The 22,586-nt window shown below is 42.9% G+C and overlaps 1 protein-coding gene and 1 pseudogene across 1 annotated transcript; both read right to left on the bottom strand.

Annotated features, from left to right (window-relative positions):
- Positions 1–13,531: 13,531 nt before the first annotated feature.
- On the bottom strand, positions 13,532–15,175 carry LOC121804176. Its single transcript, XM_042203708.1, has 3 exons — positions 14,891–15,175; positions 14,589–14,804; positions 13,532–14,431 (listed from the first exon to the last, which is right to left on the bottom strand). Exons 1-3 carry the CDS (start codon positions 15,173–15,175, stop codon positions 13,532–13,534), a joined length of 1,401 nt encoding a protein of 466 aa, XP_042059642.1.
- Positions 15,176–20,930: 5,755 nt separating this feature from the next.
- LOC121803411 lies at positions 20,931–21,904 on the bottom strand (annotated as a pseudogene).
- Between the last annotated feature and the right edge of the window lie 682 nt (positions 21,905–22,586).

The raw sequence follows: 22,586 nt of genomic DNA, 5'->3' as shown, positions 1-22,586 counted from the left end.
ACAAACTAGAAAGCCGAAAACAAACACAAAAAACTGTTACAAATCCAACGGCTAGTTGAATCTACGGTTGACATTCAATCTTGCAGATGGCGCGCTTGATCGGACGGCTCCTGAAGCTCGGGAGCTGTGACCTTCTTTTCGGCAGCTACGAGCTCGGGACTCTTCTCGGTAGTTACGAGCTCGGGACTCTTCTCGGTAGTTACGAGCTCGGGACTCTTTTCGGCAGTTACGAGCTCGGGACTCTTCTCGGCAGTTACGAGCTCGGGACTCTTCTCGGCAGTTACGAGCTCGGGACTCTTCTCGGTAGTTACGAGCTCGGGACTCTTTTCGGCAGCTCGTAACTTTACTATTTTCCTCACACTCAGCAACTAATAATCATTATTCACAATCTCCACCTTGAATATTATTTGCTGAGTGATCAACTTCTTTTACACATCCCAACCAACTTCAAACACAACTCAAACTTCTCCCTCGGTAAGGTTTTGGTGAGCATGTCGGCTGGATTTTCCAAGGTGTCTACCTTAAACACCTTCACCCTTCCCTTCTCTATCTCTTCACGAATGAAATGCAGACGCACATCTATGTGCTTGCTCCTCTCATGAAACACATTGTTCTTAGCTAAGCTGATGGCACTTTGGTTGTCACAACCAATGGCTACTGCCTTCTGACTAACACCAAAATCTGCAGCTATCCCCTTCAACCAAAATGACTCTTTCACAGCTGCTACCAAGGCCATATATTCGGCCTCTGTGGTGGACAATGCAACCACACTTTGCAAGCTGGATTTCCAGCTCACTGCACTTCCATATAGGGTGAAAATGTAACCTGACTGGGACTTTCTACTGTCAATATTCCCAGCATAATCACTATCACAATAACCCACCAACGCATCCCCTTTTACCTCCTCATTTCCCTTGAACAGGATCCCAAGGTTTCCTGCTCCATTCAAGTACTTTAATATCCACTTCAAGGCTGACCAATGCTCCTTGCCATGGTCACTCATGAACCTGCTGGTTACACTGATGGCTTGAGCCACATCTGGCCTCGAGCTGATCATTGCATACATGATACTCCCCACAATATTGGCATAAGGGACTTTCTGCATCTCAGCTCTCTCTTCCTCAGTTTGTGGCTTCTGCTCAACAGACAATCTGAAGTGTTGGGCCAGAGGAGTTGCTGTAGGTTTTGTGTCTTGCATCTTGAACTTTCTGACCAATCTCGAAATGTAATCAGACTGGTTCAACCAAATCTCCTTCTTGGATCTATTTCTAACAATGTTCATGCCCAAGATCCTTCTAGCATTCCCAAGATCTTTCATATCAAATGCTGACTTCAGATCCTCTTTGATCTCTTGAATCACCTTCTTGCTTGAACCAGCAACTAGCATATCATCCACGTACAAGAGCAAATAAGCCACCACCAGACCCCATTTCTTCTTGATATAAACGCATTCATCATATTTCGATCTAGTGAAGCCATTTGCCAAGATATGATTATCAAACTTGATATGCCATTGCCTACTAGCTTGCTTGAGGCCATATATACTCTTTTTCAATAGACAAACTTTGTTTTCCTCCCCAGCTTTGGCAAAGCCCTCTGGCTGTTGCATAAAGATTGTTTCCACCAAATCTCCATGCAAAAAAGCCGTTTTCACATCGAGCTGCTCCAGCTCCCAGTCCAGCCTTGCAACCACTGCCAAGAGAGTTCTTATGGATGTGTGCTTCACCACAGGAGAGAAGACCTCACTATAATCAACTCCATACTCTTGTGTGAAGCCCCTTGCTACAAGTCTAGCCTTGTATCTGATTTTCACATTATCAGCCGACTCCAATTTCTTTTTGAATATCCACTTGCAGCTCACAATCCTTCTTCCTTCAACTTTGTCTACCAATATCCATGTCCCATTTTTCAGCAAGGAGTCTATCTCCTCAACCATGGCTTTCATCCACTCACTTCTTTCTTTGCATTCCATGGCAGCTTTATATGTGGCTGGTTCCCCAAACTCCACCTCCTCAGCTACACATAATGCAAAGTAAAGCATCTCTGAGTCAGCATATCTGGCTGGCATTTTGACATTCTTTCTCCTGACTCTATCTCGAGCTAACTGATATTGGCTGAGATCCTCAGTCTCTGCATCTGACCCTTCTTGTGGCTGATCAATATTTCCATCATTTGCTCCACCTGGAACCACCTCTTCAGACTCCACTTCAGGCTCCACCTCAGGCTGTATTCCAGATCTCATAGCTTCATCAGATACTGCAGCAGCCTTTGCAGAACCTTGTGACTTATTGAAGGGCATCACAAACTCATTGAAGACTACATCTCGGCTCACAATGATCTTGTGATTTCCAGGTTCAATGCTCCAAAGCCTGTATCCCTTTACACCAGGTTGGTATCCCAGAAGCACACATTTCACTGCCCTTGCATCCAGCTTACTTTGCTTGAGGTGTGCATAGGCTTGGCAGCCAAATATCTTGAGATCTGAGTAGTTTCCATATGTCCCATACCATTTAAAGTCTGGAGTGTCACTCTCAATGGCTGAAGAGGGGCATTTATTCAATAATTTCACAGCAGTTGCAGCAGCTTCAGCCCAAAATTTCTTCTCCATTCCTGAACTGAGCAACATACACCTTACTCTCTCTAATATGGTGCGGTTTGCCCTTTCTGCCACCCCATTTTGTTGGGGGTTTAGTGGAACGGTTTTGTGACGTCTGATCCCTCTATCCTGGCAGAATCTATCAAATTCTTTTGACAAAAATTCGAGTCCATTGTCTGTCCTCAGACAGCCCAGAGATCTGCCTTTCTCTCTTTCAACCATAATGCACCAATCTCTAAACTTAGTAAAGGCCTCAGATTTTTCCTTCAAGATATATAGCCATATTTTTCTGGAATAATCATCTATTATGGTCATATAATACCTCCCTCCTCCAACTGAATTCACAGGGGAGGGTCCCCACAAATCACTATGTGCATAATCAAGAGGTGCTTGTGATAGATGTTTACCTTTTGGATAAGGGAGCTTCTTTGACTTGCCAAGAATACACTCTTCACATGGCTCACCATTCTTGCTTTCCAGCCCATGAATAACTCCCTTTTTAATCAACTCCTTAATGCTCCCAGCTGCTGGATGCCCGAGTCTCATGTGCCAAGTTTTCACAGATTCTGGCACAATGTTGTTCAGTTGACTGCCCCTGATCCTTACTGCAGCTCCACACAAGTAATAGAGGCTTCCCTTCCTCTCTCCATGCATAATCACAGTGGCCCCCTTCTTGATTTTCATCACTCCATCCGAGGACTCAAAAGTGCACCCCTTCTTCTCAAGCATCCCTAGTGATATAAGGTTTCTCTTCACTGTGGGGATCAGCCTAACATCGCTCAAGATTTTCTCAGAGCCATTATCCAGCCTGAGTTTTACATTCCCTATAGCTTCAACATGACATACTTGATTGTTCCCAAGTATAACTGTCCCAGTTGACTCTCTCAAATCAGAGAAAAATTCCACACATGGACATATGTGGAAGCTGCACCCGGAGTCAAGAATCCATGAACTCCCATCCTCATATGCCATAATATTCAATACCTCAGGGGACTCCTCAGCTTCTTCCACAAAATCAGTGGTGTTCTTCCCCTTTCCAGATTCAGCAGCTTGTATCTTTTTCCAAGCGAAGCAATCCTTCTTTAGGTGACCCGGCTTCTTGCACCAAAAACAAGCTCGAGTCTCCTTTTGATCAATTGAGGGTGCCTTGCTGTTCTCACCAATTTTCTTGAACATCTTCTTGACTTTGAACTTTCTGACATTGAGGCTCTCTGGAACAACTTCAGCCTCCTTGCATCCCTTCTTGTGCAGTTCTTTGGCCCTCAGAGCATTTTGAACTTCTTGGAAAGTAACCGTGCCTTCCCTTCCAAAGAGTATGGCATCTCTCAATTGATCATAGGACTTTGGCAAGGCATTTAACAATAGTATGGCCTTGTCTTCATCACCAATGGAAACATCAATGTTTTCCAAATCATCCACTGCCTTATCAAAGTCTTCCAGCTGCTCTAGTATTCCCTTTTCCTGCGAAAACCGGTATGAATATAGCCTCTGCTTCATGAAGAGGCGATTTGCGAGGGACTTTGTCATGTATAGATCCTCAAGTTTCTCAAGAACCCCAGCGGCGGTTGTCTCTTTTGCAACTTCCCGCAACACCTTGTCGCCCAAGCACAGCACCACCGTGCTGTGTGCCTTTGCAAAAATCTCTGCGCGCTTGGCCTTGGCCTTTTCATCGAGCACTTGGCCTTCACCTTCCTTGCTCGCCGGCGCCAGAGCCTCAGACAAACCCTGCTGGATCAACATCGCCTTCATCTTCATTCTCCAAAGGCTGAAGTCGTTTTTCCCGGTAAATCTTTCTGCTTCGAATCTTGAAGCCATCATCAACACTGATTCAATCTGATTTTGATCGATACTCTTGCCGGATAGTTCCCACAGACGGCGCCACTTGTTAGAATAGTATCGAGAAACACAATCAAGAGTCAATGAACAAGAATGATGAACACACTTTGGGAAAAATTTGGAAAGCTTTCTTGAGAAAAATCTAAAATGGATGTTATCTGTTACAAACTGAAAACATCTCTCTCTCGTTCTTATGTATGAGAACCGAATAAGAGAGCTTAACAACTAACAAACTAGAAAGCCGAAAACAAACACAAAAAACTGTTACAAATCCAACGGCTAGTTGAATCTACGGTTGACATTCAATCTTGCAGATGGCGCGCTTGATCGGACGGCTCCTGAAGCTCGGGAGCTGTGACCTTCTTTTCGGCAGCTACGAGCTCGGGACTCTTCTCGGTAGTTACGAGCTCGGGACTCTTCTCGGTAGTTACGAGCTCGGGACTCTTTTCGGCAGTTACGAGCTCGGGACTCTTCTCGGCAGTTACGAGCTCGGGACTCTTCTCGGCAGTTACGAGCTCGGGACTCTTCTCGGTAGTTACGAGCTCGGGACTCTTTTCGGCAGCTCGTAACTTTACTATTTTCCTCACACTCAGCAACTAATAATCATTATTCACATATAGATAAAGAAAGTAGAGTTTAATCATCTACACATTTTATGCTATTAGTAATTTCTTTGATCGATTTGTTCCTTGAATTTCTTCATAATCCAAAAGCCCCAATTTTCTCTTATGAGCCTACCCACAATCACGTAATTCAACAATGCATACAAATTAAACAACAACATAGGGAGATAGCTTGATACAAGTCAGAGAACTCATCCCAAAAGACTATCTAGAGAAAGCTCATTTAATCTATATACCCAAAAATTGTTCTCACAATGTGAGAATTGAGTCCTTAACATAGCTCAAAACACACAAAGCAGAGAAAATTCTAAGAATAATAAGATACACTCTCCTGTTGAGCGACATTATTTGTGGCGAGCTCCTCACGTGCGGGCTGGCGGCGGTCCTTGAGTGCCTTGAGCTCCTCTTCGTTGAGAGGCAAATTGTTGGGGATGGTTTTGAGTTTGGGCTTTTGTTTGTTTCCAATTTCTTGGCCTCTTTAGCTTTCTTCTTCTGGTGGTCCTTCACCTCGCGTATAATCTTGTGCTTCTTCCCCAGCGGAACCTACTTGCTCTTGCTCTATGTTCGCCTAATTCATCCGATCAATTAAACATGGACATAACTCAGTCGTTACACAAGAATTTCAGACAGTTTTCTTTACTTTTGTTGCACTTGGTCAATTGCCAATTCCCGTTAGTGTTTCTGATGCCGGCTCCGTGGAAAAAGCGGAGGTGGCGGCGTGATTAGAGTGTCCACAGTGGTGCCCAACAGCCACGGTGTTAGGATTGATATACTGAAAAGCATATTTTGAGCATGTTGCACGGATAGAATTGCTTGTATACAATAAACTCTACAATCAATTTTCAACTCAAGGCAAGAAGAAGTAATTTTATCGCATTGGTATTTGCTTATGCATTTATAAGAGGTTTCTCAAGCATTTAAATGTATAAGAAACAAACAAGTCTAATTCTTCTACATAGTACACTGGTCGTGAATGATGTTCACAGAAGGTGATGCAGTCGGTCGGTCCTTTGTAGAAGAGAAATAGAATTTCACAACATAGATAGGCTTTGGCTACCTATCGTGAAAGGTTGCAGTGTCAGTCCACATGTTTCCTTACCTTAGAAAATAAACGACACTGGTGTGGTACAACATTTAAGGATCTAACAGTTGAGATAAGTCTTTCTTGCTATTTATTGAAACACGAGGTCTCGGTGATTGTTATTTCTTAATCATTGTTGACATAATATTGAGCGTACGATATTGATTATGCACTACTTTGATTTATCAAATGGTGCGGATTTTTCGCAATCCAATAATTCTGATATCTACGGTAGAGGTGATCAATGTCTAGAGGTGCTAGTATTGTTATTGCAATGAATCGTGTGTTGGGTGAGTCTAGTTTGATAATATCATCAAGAGGTGTTCAAAAAATATTTTATTATTCAGAAACCCGACCGATTAGAATTTATTCCAGAATAATAAATAAAGATTTTGAACTAGACCACGCGTGAAAAAAGATATTAATTAATTAAGGTCAAATAGCAGACTTAAATTAATTAATAGATGTTTATATCGTAAACACGGGAAATAATAAATTAAAGAGGTAAAGCCTGGATTACTCGTAATTTGGGATTGGACGGGCAGTCAATATTATTATACTATAGTGTATGATAATAATATTCTGTTTGGATTTGAATTAAATTGGAGCTCAATTTAATTAGTAAAAGTCTAACAGGTTTGGTCCAAGTCCAACCTCCATGGATGCCTAATCTGGCTCATAATAACTCTATATAAAAAGAGATTAGAAAGGATATTAATACTTAGAAATTTAATGTAGAAATTTCGTGCTCCCCTCTAGAGTGAACGAAAAAAACCAGTTTTTGACAGAACTGATATTTTGTCTTCTTCCTAATCAAGCCATTTTAGATTCTGACAAGCTTTGCTCATTCAAAGGTCATTATCTGATTCCAGGATACAAATTAGAAGATTCTTGGTCTAGTACAAAGAACATCACGTGGAGAAGGCGCAAGCAATTGACGATTCTTTGGAGAATCAAATAGGTAATTCTAAACCGTAGGAATTCATGAATTATTGTTTTGATTCCTTATTTGTGAATTATATGTGATCTAGCATGCAATTAATTGTTTAACATATGAATAATTGATCTCATAATCAGTCAAATAGATCTGTATGCATGATTTATTTGTTTATGCATGACTTCAGCTGTGCAAGGGGCACTAAACCCCAACACGCGGAACAGCCACGCCACAACCACAAAAACTTGTCCACAACCACAAAAACACTTCCACAACCACAAAAACTTGTCCAGCCCAATACACAGCCATGCCACAGCCACACCATATTATTTAATCAATTGTTGATATATTTTAATTGGATCAACCAAAAATTTAGAGAGATGAAAATATGGATGTGGAATTGTAGTATGAATGTGGAGGTGTGAATGAAAAAAAAAATGAGAGAATGAGGTGTATTTATAGAAAAATTCATAAATTAAAAAAAACATTTTTTTATTCGGCAAATAAAAAACATTTTTTTATTCGGCAAATAGAAAAATTCAAAAAAAAAAAATTTATTCGGCGGCGGCCGACGGTCTGCAGTTGTCCGCCACGCCGGTCGCCGGAAAACAGCCCCCACCGCCCCTTCCACGCCGCGTTTGCGGCTCCGCCCCCTGCGCCCCATTTCCAGCAGTGGTCCACCGCGGCGACACCACTGTGGGCACTCTTAGAGGTGATAATACAGAATTGTGTGAAAATAAAATTGTAGTAAATATTTTCCATTAAAATCATGGTAAAAATATTAGGGGTAATTAGGTCATTTTGTAAAAATTGTGGGATAAATAATAAGAAAAAATAGATAAAAATTAAAAAAAATGTCTTATTCCGAAAAATTTACATGCTACGATCCCATATTTCCATATTCCGAAAGGTCAATGAATGAAATCTCAAATTCCGAAAGGTTTGCGAATTGAGGCCCTTTTTCTGAATCTCTTTTTTGAGTAAATAGGCAAACTTCATATATTTACTGACAAATTAAATCTAGTATTTGCAACCAATATTCTTTACCGAATACTAATAATACCTCCGTCCCACTCTAAGTGGAACATTTCTATTCCTGCATGAGATTTTATGTGTTGTTGTTTTGTGAGTCAAGTGCTTGCTTGGTAGCCTAGATAAATCAAGATATATGAGTTATATGAATTATTTGGTGTTTGGTAGATAAAATAAGGTCATGTTAGGCCATCAAAGCCCATCTCGGCCTGCTGAGGTCTGGAGTGAATTAGTTCAAAATGGTGGATTATTTAACAGCCCAAAAGAGTGAGATAACATATCGTTATCTTAAAGTCCATCTTAATTAATTATCTTGTGCTAATTTAACATGCTTACCAAACATGCACAAAGTGAAGAGAATAAAGTAAGAGAGAGGAAAAAAGTAGAGAGAATGATATTTCTATTTTTAAAAATGTGTCATTTAGAGTGAGACATCCCAAAAAGGAAAATGTTTCACTTAGAGTGGAATGGAGTGAGTATAAACCAAGAGAAATGATATGCAAGATACCTTATGTAAACACTATCCATGAGTATCACGCTGGTTTAAGGCACAATTAGCGTTGTTCGTTTTACTTTATATATTTAGTTTGATTATAATACATTAAAAATATTATTGACAATTTTTATTTTACAATTTTCATAAATATCAAAGCTCGATTTGTTGTTTTATACGTTTATTTGAAGTTATAGAGAAAACGAACAAATCGAACTTTGATATTTATGAAAATTGTAAAATTAGAAATGTCAATAAATTTTTTTAATGTATTAGAATCAAATTAAATGTATACTATTATAAAATAAAACGAAAAACACTTATTATGCCTTAAACGAGCGTGGTGCTCAAATAAGGTATGTAGCATATCATTTCTCTATAAACCAATAGTATTAAGTTTTATTATGAGTGTTATCTTTAGAATATGTTGTTTTGATGTCAAATTGAGTGAGAAAATTTTGAGTGAAGAAAAATTTGGGTAGACTTGTTCCTATTCTCTTTGCTTAGAGCATCCACAATAAGGATAGGCTACCAATAGTCTAGCCAAAAACTTCTCATGTCATATCATCTACCCTTCCTACAGCCTAGCAATAGGCTAACCAAGTAATAGCCTAGCAAATAAATTGACAAATACGATTAATTCATTTTAATTTTTGGTGTTTATAAAAAATGAAGTGCAATGAGTTGTAAATATAGAGTATAAATAAAAAAATAATAATGATAAAAATTGGTTAGCCTATCACTCGCCGCGCAATAGGTGGTCAGCGATCGGCTAACCGGTTAGTCCGCGCCCGACCTCTCGTTCGTCGCCCATTCGTCCGTCGCGTTAGCCTAATGCAATAGCAGACTTGTGGCTAGGGCGGGCGGACGTCACATATTGTGGATGCTCTTAAAGTGATGTACGATTTAAATTGATAGACAAACTCCCCGCATCAGCTACTAAAACAATAAAAAAATAGCAAAAGTATTTATGTTTGAATCATAAGAAAAAAAAAAACTTGTATAGATCTTAATCTACCATTCTTATATTTTTTATGCATGTATATACATGCTATGATGCTCATGTAGGAGGAATTCATATGGACCAAATGGCGAGTTTGGTCTTAAACCAAACTTATTAGATGCAAGATTTTTTGACAAAATTTTCCCCTGTTTTTTCCCTGAGCTTATTTTCTGTGAAGAACAAGAAACAGTGAGCATACAAAACATTAATACTCTATACTTCATCACTTAGTGAACATCAAAAGAATCAAACATAATACTTGCAACTTTAACTACAATTATATATATAGGTTAAAGTGGTTTGGGTGGTTGGCAGTATAAAAAATGAAGAGAAAACTAAAACCAACTGAGCATCAAGAAAATTGAAACAAATTTGGACTAAAAGTTTAAGTACATTTGCACACTTCATGTGTGACATTAAGCCACACAGTTTACACTGTTCTAGGTTCGAACAGAAAACCAACTAGAATATGGTTTCTACCACCCCCATATCAAAATCATAGGTTAAGATGATATAGGTTAATTCAACCAGGAACGGATCCAGGAAATTATATTTACAGGGCTAAAAATATACATACGCAATTTCTAAGTACTTTAGAAGGGGCAATTTTTGCTTTATATCATATTTTAAGTATATGTGAGATAAATTTGAGGTAGGGCATTGTGTCCAATTGTTATGTATCGCAAAATCAATTAGTAAGTGAAGTATACGGAAAATGGTGTGTCCAACTGTCACGTAATAACATGTTTGACAAAATATATTAAACCTAAGCTTAACCAAATCAAAATTTTTTAGAGAAAGCTATTGGAAAAGGATCAGCTAGTGCTTAAATAAAGTTGGTAAAATAAATGTGATAGAAATCCATGGGTTCCATCTTAAAACCAATTGGTGATAAGAGGAGAGGCCCATGAGACAGACTGTGTACAAAGATGTAGGATATTATTATATTCATTTTTATGTTTCAATTGCGTGTATTAAGCACTTTGTGTACACCGATGTGTGATATTATTATATTCATTTTTATGTTTCAATTGCCAACACCCTCCCTCAATTTTGGGATGTTTAATAATATATTCATTTCATTTGTACTCACTCTGTTCCATGTTAATATATGTGTTTCATATTCTGCACTCGTTTTGACAAAATAATAATACTCTAATAAATAATTAAAGTAGAGAATCTCTACATTATTCTCTTTATCTCATACTTTATTCTTTCTCCATGTTAATTATATATTAGAATATTATTTTTTTTTAAATGAGTGTAGAAAATGAAACATATCTCTTAAGAAGGAACGAAGTGAGCATTATATTTAGTTAAGCATGTAGCATATTCTACTAGTATATAACTAATTTTGACTCATTTTTTTTATTATAAATAATAATAATACAAAACTATAGTATTTCAATATCTTTTTCATGCAAATTCGATAAGGCATATCACGTGATTTCGTTACATTCCAATTATTAAAAATAAAATACCAAAAATAACAAATTAAAAGATAAAAATAAAATACCAAAAATAACAAATTAAAAGATGGTGACACTAGTGTTGCGATTGGAGTATTATGTTTAATTTGTGAAATGTGAAAAAATGTTTGGAATTGGAATATTTCGATCGTCTTGCCCACCACACCATTTATGATCCCAATGTGATGTAGTAATATTTAAATATTAGTAATATTCAGTTACAGATGCAGTACTGTACTACTCAATTCATCGCACGATTATAAGAGCGTTGCGGTGAATTATAAGAGCATCCGCAAAGCGTCTCGTTGCGGGCTCTATCTCGTCTCGGAGAGACGAGACCGCATCGAGACAGCGTTGCTGGCTCCGTCTCGTCCCGGTCTCATCCCCAGCCCGTCCCATGTCTCGTCGCGGAGAGGCAGGCGACGAGCTGTCTCGCCACGCGCGTTGGCCACGTGGCGAGCTGTGGTTCGTCCGTGACGCCCACTCGCCGGCCCGCGAGTGGGCGTCGTTTATTTCCGTTGAAAATGTATTTTTTTTGTTTTTTTAAATTCAGAAAAAATTCAAAAAATAAAAAAATCCCAAAATTATACTAGCCCTTTATAGCCGTTTTTTACAATTTTTTAAATTTTTTTGTATTTTTTAAGCCCCAATCACTTCTATAAATATCAAATCATTCCCACAAATTAATCCACAAAAAAAAACTCTCTATTCTCACTCAAACACTCAAAACACTCTACATTCTTCATCTCAAAACATTATTCTTCTCCCAAATTTAATCCATTCATGGATCCATTTGAGCAAATGCGTCGAATAATGAAAGAATCGCTAGAAGAAGATCGACGTAGGGAGCAGGATGAAGCCGCGGTGCCTCAAAGGCGATCCCGGACTTACATCCATCGTAACCGAGAGGAAGCCTCCGCAAGTTTGGTACGCGATTACTTCTGTGAGAACCCGGTATGGGGAGAGACCTACTTCCGTCGTTGTTTCCGCATGCGGAAACGGCTATTTCTGCATGTCGCAAATACATTGGTAGCCCGGGAAGAGTTCTTCTAAGAAGGGTTCGACGCCGTTGGCCGTCCCAGTCACACGACGTTCCAGAAATGTACTGCAGCAATCCGTCAGCTTGCTATTGGACAAATGACGGATTTGCTCGACGAATACCTGCACATTGGGGAAATCACTAGGAGAATGTGTTTGATGAACTTCTGCAAAGGCGTCCGGACAGCCTTCACCGATGAATTTCTCCGGAAGCCAAGCACCGCAGATTGTCAATTTCTGCTCCGACTTCACGAACAAGTGCACGGATTCCCGGGATGCTTGGCAGCGTCGATTGCATGCATTGGGAATGGAAGAATTGCCATGTGGCGTGGAGGGGGTCATACACGAGCGGCCACAAAGGCACCCACCCCACCGTTATACTCGAGGTCGTTGCCGACTACCGGCTATGGATTTGGCATGCGTATTTCGGGGTCCCTGGATCGAACAACGACGTCAACGTGCTCAACCAATCCGACCTCTTCACCGAAGTTTTGAATGGTAAAGCGCTGGCCATTAACTTCATCGCTAACAACTGGCAATATAAAAAATGAAATTGAATGAATAGTTAAGAGATGAGATGATTAAGATATGGTTAAGAGATGAAGGGTTGCAGGTGCTGTCTCTTAGTTAAGAGATGGGATGAAAAGTACAGTGGGGCTCATGAATAGTGAAGAGATGTGACAGTTAAGAGACGGATAAGAGACGGCGTTACGGATGACCAAGTTTAATGTAGTTGTCCATAGGATTTCAACATTCTAATGCTATCAATATCATACACTTTTTTTCCACCAAATTTTATGTACAAAATTGATAAGGTTACTCAATTAAATAATTCTTATAAACTCTACAACTTTTTTCTTTTCCTTTTTTAATCCAAAGTAGTTGCTGAGCTGGTTAGCGAATTATGTAGTGCTCCATTGAAGTAGTGAGCTGGTTAAACAAACACATGTAGAGTTTCCTTCGGTAAGATTTTTAATCACAAAATGATATTCTGTTACGGACGTTCTCCGCAATGACTCCGTGATCTTCCTTCTCGACGGAACAGCGATCAATCCACACGACAAACTCGCGGAATTGTTCACGGATTCTGCTGGTTTGTGGACGTCTTCCACTCTCCAACAAAAGATACGAAAGTATTTGCTTGGAACACAAGATAGGTTTAGGGAAATTATTTCATTCATAATCCTTATGTGTTGATGAAATACCCTATTTTATACTAAGGACCCTAGGGCGGTTCGACTTATCCTAATGCATCCGGGAAAGAACCGCAAAGAAAACCCGAACAGGGCTTATAAATCAGGCCCGACTCATAACAATTAAATTAATGTTCAAAAAGACTCTAAAATATAAAAGAAAATAAATCTAAGGACTAAGCAAAACACACGGCTAATTTTTGAACTTGTTTGGACGTTGGAGCTTGTCCCTAGGCCTCAAGGATCTCGTCGTCGCCGACATGTCTTCCCTTTGACCACTCACCCTCGGCGTTGGCTCCGGGGGGCTCAGGCTCTTGCTGCTCTGTTCCTGCGGCCTCCCGGGGCTCTGGCTCTTGCTGCTCTGTTCCTGCGGCCGTTGGCGGGGGGCCCGTATCAACCCCCCCTCCGTTAAGAATTGCCTTGTCCACAAGGCGAACTTCCGGGAACTGCTTACCAATCGCGTCGACCGGCTCCCACGTCGGCGTGGAAGCATCGTCTTCCCACTGCACCAAGCACTGTTTTTCTGGGCGCCCCTCGCGCCAACTAACCCGTTCCTCCAATATGGCCACCGGCCTACCCCCCACAAACTGCGGAGTTTGTTTCACCCCGTCAACATCATCATCCCCAGCCACAAATTTGCGCAACAAGCTTACGTGAAACACATTGTGCACTCTACTTCCATCTGGCAGCCGTAATTTGTAAGCCACGGGGCCACCTCTCTCCAACACTTCGAATGGCCCATAGAATCTCGGGGCTAGCTTAGCCGATAGTGGCTTTGCAATCGAGTGTTGCCGGTAAGGTTGCAGTTTCAGCCACACTATATCTCCGACTTCAAACTCCACGCGGCGTCGGTGCCGGTTCGCCACTTCGGCCATCCGCTGTTGTGCCCGCAAGAGGTTGCGCCTAAGGGTGACCAATAACTCCCCCCACTGCTTGATAATATCCGCCACGTTGGGGGGCGTCTTTGTCGATGGAGGGGATGCGACTAGTGAAGGTGGTTCTCTCCCATACAAGGCACGATAAGGTGACGTGCCCAACGCGGAGTGATGAAAACAATTTAGAGCGAGCTCCGCCCAAGGTAGAAAATTCGTCCATCTCGAGGGCTTATCGGATGCAAACGCCCGCAAATACTGCTCCAAGCCCCGATTACGGATGATAAGCCGTAGAAAAATGAAGCTTGGTGCCACTCAACCGCATCATTTCCTCCCAGGTTGCGTTAAGGAACACTTAGTCTCTATCCGAAACCAAGGTCTTAGGGAAACCGTGGTGCCGGACCACCGTATTTACAAAGAGTTGCGCTACTCGGAGGGCGTCGAATTTGGTGGGAGGGGGGGCAAAGTGAGCATACTTCGAAAGCCTATCGACCACCACCATGATTGCCGTATACCCGCGGGATTGTGGAAGCCCGGTGATGAAATCCATCGAGACATCCTCCCAAACCTGTGATGGAACCGGTAGCGGCTGCAATAACCCTGCCGGCTTGCGCGTCGAGTATTTCGTGGACTGACACACCACACATTTATTCACGAATGTCACCACGTCTTTGCGCATTTTTTGGCCAATAAAAACCTGCTGCTAGAAGACGGAACGTTCTTTCGTGGCCCGGGTGTCCCGCGGTCGGCGAGCAATGATGCTCTTGCAGCAACGTCTGCCTCGTCTTGGACTCTGCACTCACGAGCACCCATGCGATGATAATATATGAGGCCATCTGCCCATGACAAATGTGGGGGGGCGTCACCCGACTTGATCCTAGCCGTCAGTTCTACTAAATCGGGTAGTGATGCGGTCTCCTCTTGCAGAACCCGCATTACGTCCGGGACGGGTCTGGCGAGGGCGACGAGTAACTGGACGTCGGCCGTAGCAGCAGTGTCCATGCCGTGAGGATCATCCCTGGGGCTCGTCGGTTTGCAACCCCGGCGTGTCGTGCTGGCGGGACAATGCGTCTGCTGCCTTATTTGTGACTCCACGCTTATATTCGATCACAAATTTGTACCCCATAAGTTTCCGGACATAAAGCTGTTGGTCCGGCGTCTGGACCACCTGTTGCAACAATTCTTTTAGGCTCCGCTGATCCGTGCGAATAATGAACTCGCGCCGCAATAAATATTGTCGCCACTTTTGCACGGCCTCCACAATAGCATATAATTCCTTATGGTACGTCGATGCCACTCGCCTGCGAGGTCCCAATTTCTTACTAAAGAACGCAATCGGGTGATCGAGCTGCATTAGCACTGCGCCAATACCCACCTCACAAGCATCCGTTTCGACACAAAAGGACAAGCTGAAATTTGGAAGTTGTAGGACCGGTGCCGAGGTCATCGCTGTCTTTAGAGCTGCAAAGGCGGTCTCGGCCTCGGTTGACCATCGAAAAGCCTCTTTTTTAAGCAAATCCGTCAACGGTGCGGCTATCATCGCGTAGTGAGCGACAAAACGGCGGTAGTAGCCCGTCAAACCCAAGAAGCCCCGCAACTGTTTCACTGTTCTCGGCGTGGGCCATGCCGTCATCGCCTCTATTTTGCTCGGGTCAGCTTTGAGTTTGCCGGCGTCAATGATGTGCCCCAAATACTCCACCGACACACTACAAAACGAGCACTTGGAAAGTTTGACGAAGAAGTTATTCGCGTGGAGCAGTTGCAGGACAGCCTCCAAATGCCGGCCATGCAACTCGAGGGACGAACTGTAAATCAAGATATCATCGAAGAATACAATAACACACTGTCTGAGTAGTGGCTGGAAGATAGCATTCATAGCGGCCTGAAACGTGGAAGGAGCATTTGTAAGGCCGAACGGCATCACGAGAAACTCGAAATGCCCGTCATGTGTCCTGAAGGCTGTCTTAAAGATGTCATCCGAATCTGATGGTAACCCGAACGAAGATCTAATTTTGTAAAATACTTTGCACTGCCCAATTCGTCAAAAAGTTCCTCCGCCGTAGGTATGGGAAATTGATCCGGGACGGTTGCCTTATTGAGAGCACGGTAATCAATGCAAAACCGAAAGGTGCCATCTTTTTTGCGGATCAACAACACCGGGGACGAGAAAGGGCTGTGACTGTGTCGAATAATGCCCTGTTCCAACATATCGCGCACTTGGTTCTCTATTTCGGTCTTTTGGAAGTAGGGGTACCTGTAAGGTCGAACATTTACCGACCTTGTCCCTGGTAGAAGATGAATTCGGTGATCGAATAGGCGGGTCGGGGGAACGCCCCGGGGCAGCTCAAACACCGCACGATGCGCCGTCAATACCTCGCGCACTTCGGATGGCAGGTCAGGAGGAAAACTCTCCAGGACCTCGGCGGCCATTGTCTCGGGTGCGCTGGCGATAGGGACGATTTCATAGAACTCGTGGTCAGCCAGCTGCATCTTTAAGGTGTACAACGAGTGTAGGGAAATCTGCTTCGGGCCCGACATCAATCTCTGCAAAAACACAGTCCGATCCCCTTGAGTGAATTCTAACGTTTTCTTGACAAAATCTGCCGACACTTTCCCAAGTGATTCCAACCATTTCATCCCCAAAATCACATCCGGTCCATGGTGAGCGAGAATATGGAGATCCACCACAAATGCATTACCCTGCAGAGTTAGCTTCGTGCCCCGCGAAATGTGAGTACAAAGCAAGGATGCGCCGTTGCCCACCAGCACCGGAACGGTCTAATTGAAGTTAATTCCAATTGAAGTCTCTCCGCAATTCTCGGGTGGAGGAAGTCGAGTGTCGCCCCTGTGTCAATCAATACTCGCACGGGGGTATCACCCAGCGTCCCCTGTACAATAAATGGTTTGGAGCTCCCCCGGTCATCCAAGGCATGAAGGTGAGATAAGTCTGCCGTAATTAATTCCTCTTCGGGCCCCTGCTCACCCGCACCTTCCTGCTGGGGGCTGTCCCCCTCGTCATCCATATAGCACAGCAACTTTACCTTACAAACGTGGGCTACGACCCACTTTTCGGGACAATGATAACAGAGTCCTCGGCGAGCTCACTCCGATTTTTCCGCATTCGACACCCTGACTGGGTATGCCCGTGACCTGTCCGCCTCCCGGACCAGTGAATCCTGTAGTTGGGGCACGGCAGGTTGGTTCGCAACATGGATCGGAGTGGCCCGTTGCTCCTTGCCAGGCCACGGACGACGCTGGTACGACGGCGTGTGTTGCGGTCGGTCCTCGTGTGTTGCGGCTAAACGCAACGCTAAAGCCATTGCCTCTGCCAAAGACTCCGGGTTCTGCAACTCGACTTTTTCTTGCAGATGTTGCTTCAGCCCTTGAATAAAGATTGGAATCAAGGCTGATTCTGATAAATCGGTCACCCGATTGAGATACCGTTCCAACGTAGCGTGATAGTCAGCCACGGTGGACGTCTGAACCAGCTTGGCAATCAACCCCGTGTAGTTCCTGAAGCTGTAGGGGTCAAATCAATGTCTGACGTCGTCCAGAAAGTCTGGCCAAGTAACAAAACCATTCGTCTCCCGATAATTAAATATCCACTCTGAAGCTGGAGGGTCGAATAGCATTACTACATAGTGCCAGCGCTCCGCCTCCGGGACCCGCTTGTAATCAAAATAGTATTGCACGCGAGAGATCCAATTTGGCGCGTCCGACCCATTAAAGTGTGGCGCGTCCATCTTCACGCCGGATGAATAATCATACCCCTGGCGGTTAAAACGCTCCCGATTTTGAGGCGGGTCCCAGTAGGTTACCCCGCGCTCCTCGTACGCCTCATCGTCCCAGTCGTCGTGCCTCTGTGGTGGGTCCCAATTATCCCGACGGCGACCCGTTCTATTTCTCGCCTCACCACGTCGCTGACCAGGGTGGTTCCCTCAGCCCAGGATCAATCCCTCCCCAAAACGATCTCCGCGACCACCCCGATAAGGTCGACCACGGCCCGACCCTGATGGCGGTAGGGACGGTCATACTCCTCACGGCCGCTCCGACCATTCCCGCGGTACTTCTCCCACGCGTGGTCGGCGTCCTCCCATTCAGCCTCATGGCCCTCTGCCTGCTGCGTCGGTCGTCATTCCAATGTGTCGACCCGACGATCCATCTTATCAAAACGCGCGTTCAACTGCGCAAACCCTAACGTGATTGGGTCAATTGTCTGTTGCATACCCTCCCCGTCGCCTGGGTTCCCCTGTCGCGGCTGCCCCAAGTGCAGCGCGGACGAGGACTCCGCAAGCGGCAAATCCGCCGCCATCAATTACGTGAAAAAGTAGGTGTTGAGTTACCGGGATGAAAGCATCAGATGTTACGGACGTTCTCCGCAACGACTCCGTGATCTTCCTTCTCGACGGAACAGCGATCAATCCACACGACAAACTCGCGGAATTGTTCACGGATTCTGCTGGTTTGTGGACGTCTTCCACTCTCCAACAAAAGATACGAAAGTATTTGCTTGGAACACAAGATAGGTTTAGGGAAATTATTTCATTCATAATCCTTATGTGTTGATGAAATACCCTATTTTATACTAAGGACCCTAGGGCGGTTCGACTTATCCTAATGCATCCGGGAAAGAACCGCAAAGAAAACCCGAACGGGGCTTATAAATCAGGCCCGACTCATAACAATTAAATTAATGTTCAAAAAGACTCTAAAATATAAAAGGAAATAAATCTAAGGACTAAGCAAAACACACGGCTAATTCTTGAACTTGTTTGGACGTTGGAGCTTGTCCCTAGGCCTCAAGGATCTCGTCGTCGCCGACGTGTCTTTCCTTCGACCACTCACCCTCGGCGTTGTCTCCGGGGGCTCAGGCTCTTGCTGCTCTGTTCCTGCGGCCTCCCGGGGCTCTGGCTCTTGCTGCTCTGTTCCTGCGGCCGTTGTCGGGGGGGGCCCGTATCATATTCCTTCGGTAAGCTGATGACAATGTCATGATTGAAATATAAGATTAAATTTGACAAATGATCTCCGTTTACTTGTTTTTTTGTCATTGCTTAAAATTTGTAAAAATACATACTACTCCTATGTTTTCAAATTTATTTATTTCATAATTAGAATTAATATTTTTTGAATTTTTAGCTTGTTGATAAAAATAACAAGTTTGAAAACAAACATCTTCTAGTTGAGCTTGAGATAGGGTTTGGCTAGAGGGGGTATGTACTTAGTTTTACTATAGATAACATATAAGTAGCGTTTGTGAGTTAATTAATTAAATTAATAATTATAAATATATAATATTATAAAGTAGCTAACTAACTACTCCTACTTTATAAAACTAAATGGTGATCCAACACTGTACTAGTATTTCACAAGCAACCTTAATAACGAGTTTAAGCTTACGTAGTGTGACACAATTGACACTCTTAAAGGGTTTGAGAGTTAGGAGTAAAGACAGAAAGAGAAAAGAGACTGTTGGAGAACCTATAAGAAGAGCATTACTTTCTTTTTCACTTTTAATATGGTTCAATTACATAACTAAAACATCAACCTCTAAACTATTTAATTTAGGGTAGGAGAGTTTCTTATAATAGCCTCATGTAGAAAGTAACATGACTTGAATTGACTTCCGATTTTATATAAGCCAAAATTATAAATAGAACATTGTGCAAAATTCTTCTAATTGGATGATTCTAGAAGGTACATTTAATTCGTTGTATACTTAACATTGCATTTCGTATTTATGTTGCTAGATTATGATGAATATGTGAGTTAGCATATTACTTTGAAAGCAGAATATATAATTCACTAGTCGAAGAAGCACTATTTAAAATAGGAGAACCCTAACTATGACAATATAGTAATTTGAAATGATAATATGTATATTAATTAAGCTCTAATTCTCCCTTCAACCTCAATTTCCTTATTCTGTCATCAGATTAACTTTAGTATTTTCCAAGCTAACGCTCACACTAGTTCCTATTCCGAATTTTTTTAAATGAATTCATATTGTAAAGTGTAAACTATGTCCATCGAATTTGACCTTAATCAGTCAATTAATTAATAGTATAACTGATAAAGTTAATTTTATATGTAAACCTAAATTAATTATTTATTAGTATTAGTGTCCGAGCACAAGTGCTCCAACTGCCAAACCCTAACGAAGGGGAAAGTACAGCTAATTTCATTCATCTTTCTGATCGCTAATCAGATTTAGCTCAGAATCGATTAATGCTAAATTAATCCTTTAGATTTGATGTATTAATAATATAGTTTTTCCAATTGAAGTGCGGCATCGTTATTGAATTGGCTGGTTAATCCCTAACCAATTCTACAATTTAACTGGTAATTTCCGGCGAATATAATTTCATTGTTATACAAGCCACGAAGAAGTGAATCGTAATGCTTTGATGAGGACAGCAGCATTGTTTCAACATGTGTGGACATAAATATGGCAGCAATGAAATTCCCATTTTGTTTGTTTCAATCTTTGTTTTCAGGAATAATTCAAACACTTAGATATATTGGGAAATCCTATGCTACAAGCATATTCATTGAACATCTCGAGAAGATTGGGCAAAACAATTAACAACCAAAATATTTCCCATAGAATTCTCAAGATAGAATTAAAGCATCAGTTATTAATCAATGTTATTCCTTCCCAAAACTACACAAGACGCACACATTAATTCGATTAGCAACACTACTAAAACTAATCACAATCATAATCATGAAAATCACAATGAGATAGATAGATATAAAGAAAGAAGTGATAGAGAACGATTGGCTCAGCAGTGATGCTCTTCCTCGATGAGAGAGAGAGGGTTGAAAGGCTGAAGCTCGGAGCACTTGGCGCATAGCACGTGGGGGCCGGGTGAGGCCTCGGGCACCTCCTGGCCACCACGACCGAGTTGATGACGTCATCTGTGGGGTGGTAGAGCGGCAGCAGCTCGAAGCCCCGTAGATGGCGCGGGTCGACCACGGGGTAGAGGAAGGCCCTCGCCCCGTGCGCGCTCCGCAGCATCAGGATCGCCCCCGCCGCCATATTCTCCGCCAGATGCTCCACCACGTGCATCTTCTCCTCCGCATCCATCCCCACTAGCGCCGCCAGGAACACCACGTCGTACTCCCGGAGCACCTCCCCCGGCACGTCCACGATGTCGGCCGTGTGGAACTCCATCCGCCCCGATATCTCCGGGTGCGGGCCCACCAGCTTTCCCGCCATGGCGTTGGCGGACGCGTCGATGTCGAAGTTGGGGAACACGGCGGACTTGAGGTGGTTGGCCGCCAGGACGATGGAGGTCAGCGGGAGGGGCCCGGACCCCACGAAGGCCACGCGGGCCGGGGTGGTCAGAGTGTGCTTGGAGAGGAGGTCGAACTCAAGGCGGCTGAGCTTGAGGTAGTTGGAGTGGTAAGGGAAGAGGGAGAGGTGGTCAAGGGGGCGGTCGAACGAGGCCAGGAGGGTGGTGAAGTGCTTCTCCAAGAGTCCCTCTGCGCGGCCGCAGAGGGAGATGAGCTTCCCCCGCATCTCCTGGATCTCAGGGCAGAGCTTTGTGGGGTCGATGGGATGCGGGGGAATGCAGAGGTGGACGAGCTCTGTGAAGAGCGCATCCACCTCTTTCGAAGGGCTCAGGTCCTCCAGCTTCGAGATGCTCTCGTATAGCTGGAGGACTTTGAGAACAAGAGGGTCTCTTTGGCAAACCATCTTGCTTTGATTTGATTTCTCTCTGATTTAGGTTTTTGGCTTCTCTTGGGCTTTACTAATGTGTTTGTGGAGATTTGATGCCAACAAGGGGGCTATTTAATGGCAATTGTGGGGCCATCTCATGAGGGGGTGGGCAGCACCATTCATATACAATAATACAATATATATCTTGTTTTATATAGATTGATGATGTGTAGATCTTGTTTTGGTAGTGTGATTGAAATTTGTTATGGGATTATTTTTCATTGGCGTGTAAGTACTGTTTGCTTGTGCTAGATTATGCTCAAATTCAATTTGGTTGCGAAGATATTTTTTAGCAAAACATTATATGTTTTGCACTAGTATGATGAGTTTAAAATCTATTAAGATTGTGATTGTGATAAAGATATGAGTTTCCATGAGTTACTAGTTATTGATAGAATCTATGTTGTGTATATGTCAATTTTACATGTATGTAGAATATGAATGGAATAAAAAACCATGAGGGTCATAGGACTTACTTAGTACCCACCTAGCTATACATTAATTTAAATAGATAATATCAAGTCACTAACTGACCCACGCATATATATAGTAACAAAACAAATTATTTGGTGGGCATGCTTACTAATTTTGTTTTTTCACAACAAATGAATGCGACCAAAGACTAATTCTCGAAATTCGGGAAACTATAATATACGTGTATTCACAATATCAAAATCCAGTCTCGTCTGA

This window comes from Salvia splendens, chromosome 5 (genome assembly GCF_004379255.2).
Source record: "Salvia splendens isolate huo1 chromosome 5, SspV2, whole genome shotgun sequence".
Lineage (NCBI taxonomy): Eukaryota > Viridiplantae > Streptophyta > Magnoliopsida > Lamiales > Lamiaceae > Salvia > Salvia splendens.
Note: the sequence above shows the minus strand (reverse complement) of the source record. Positions and strands in the feature narration are given on the sequence as shown.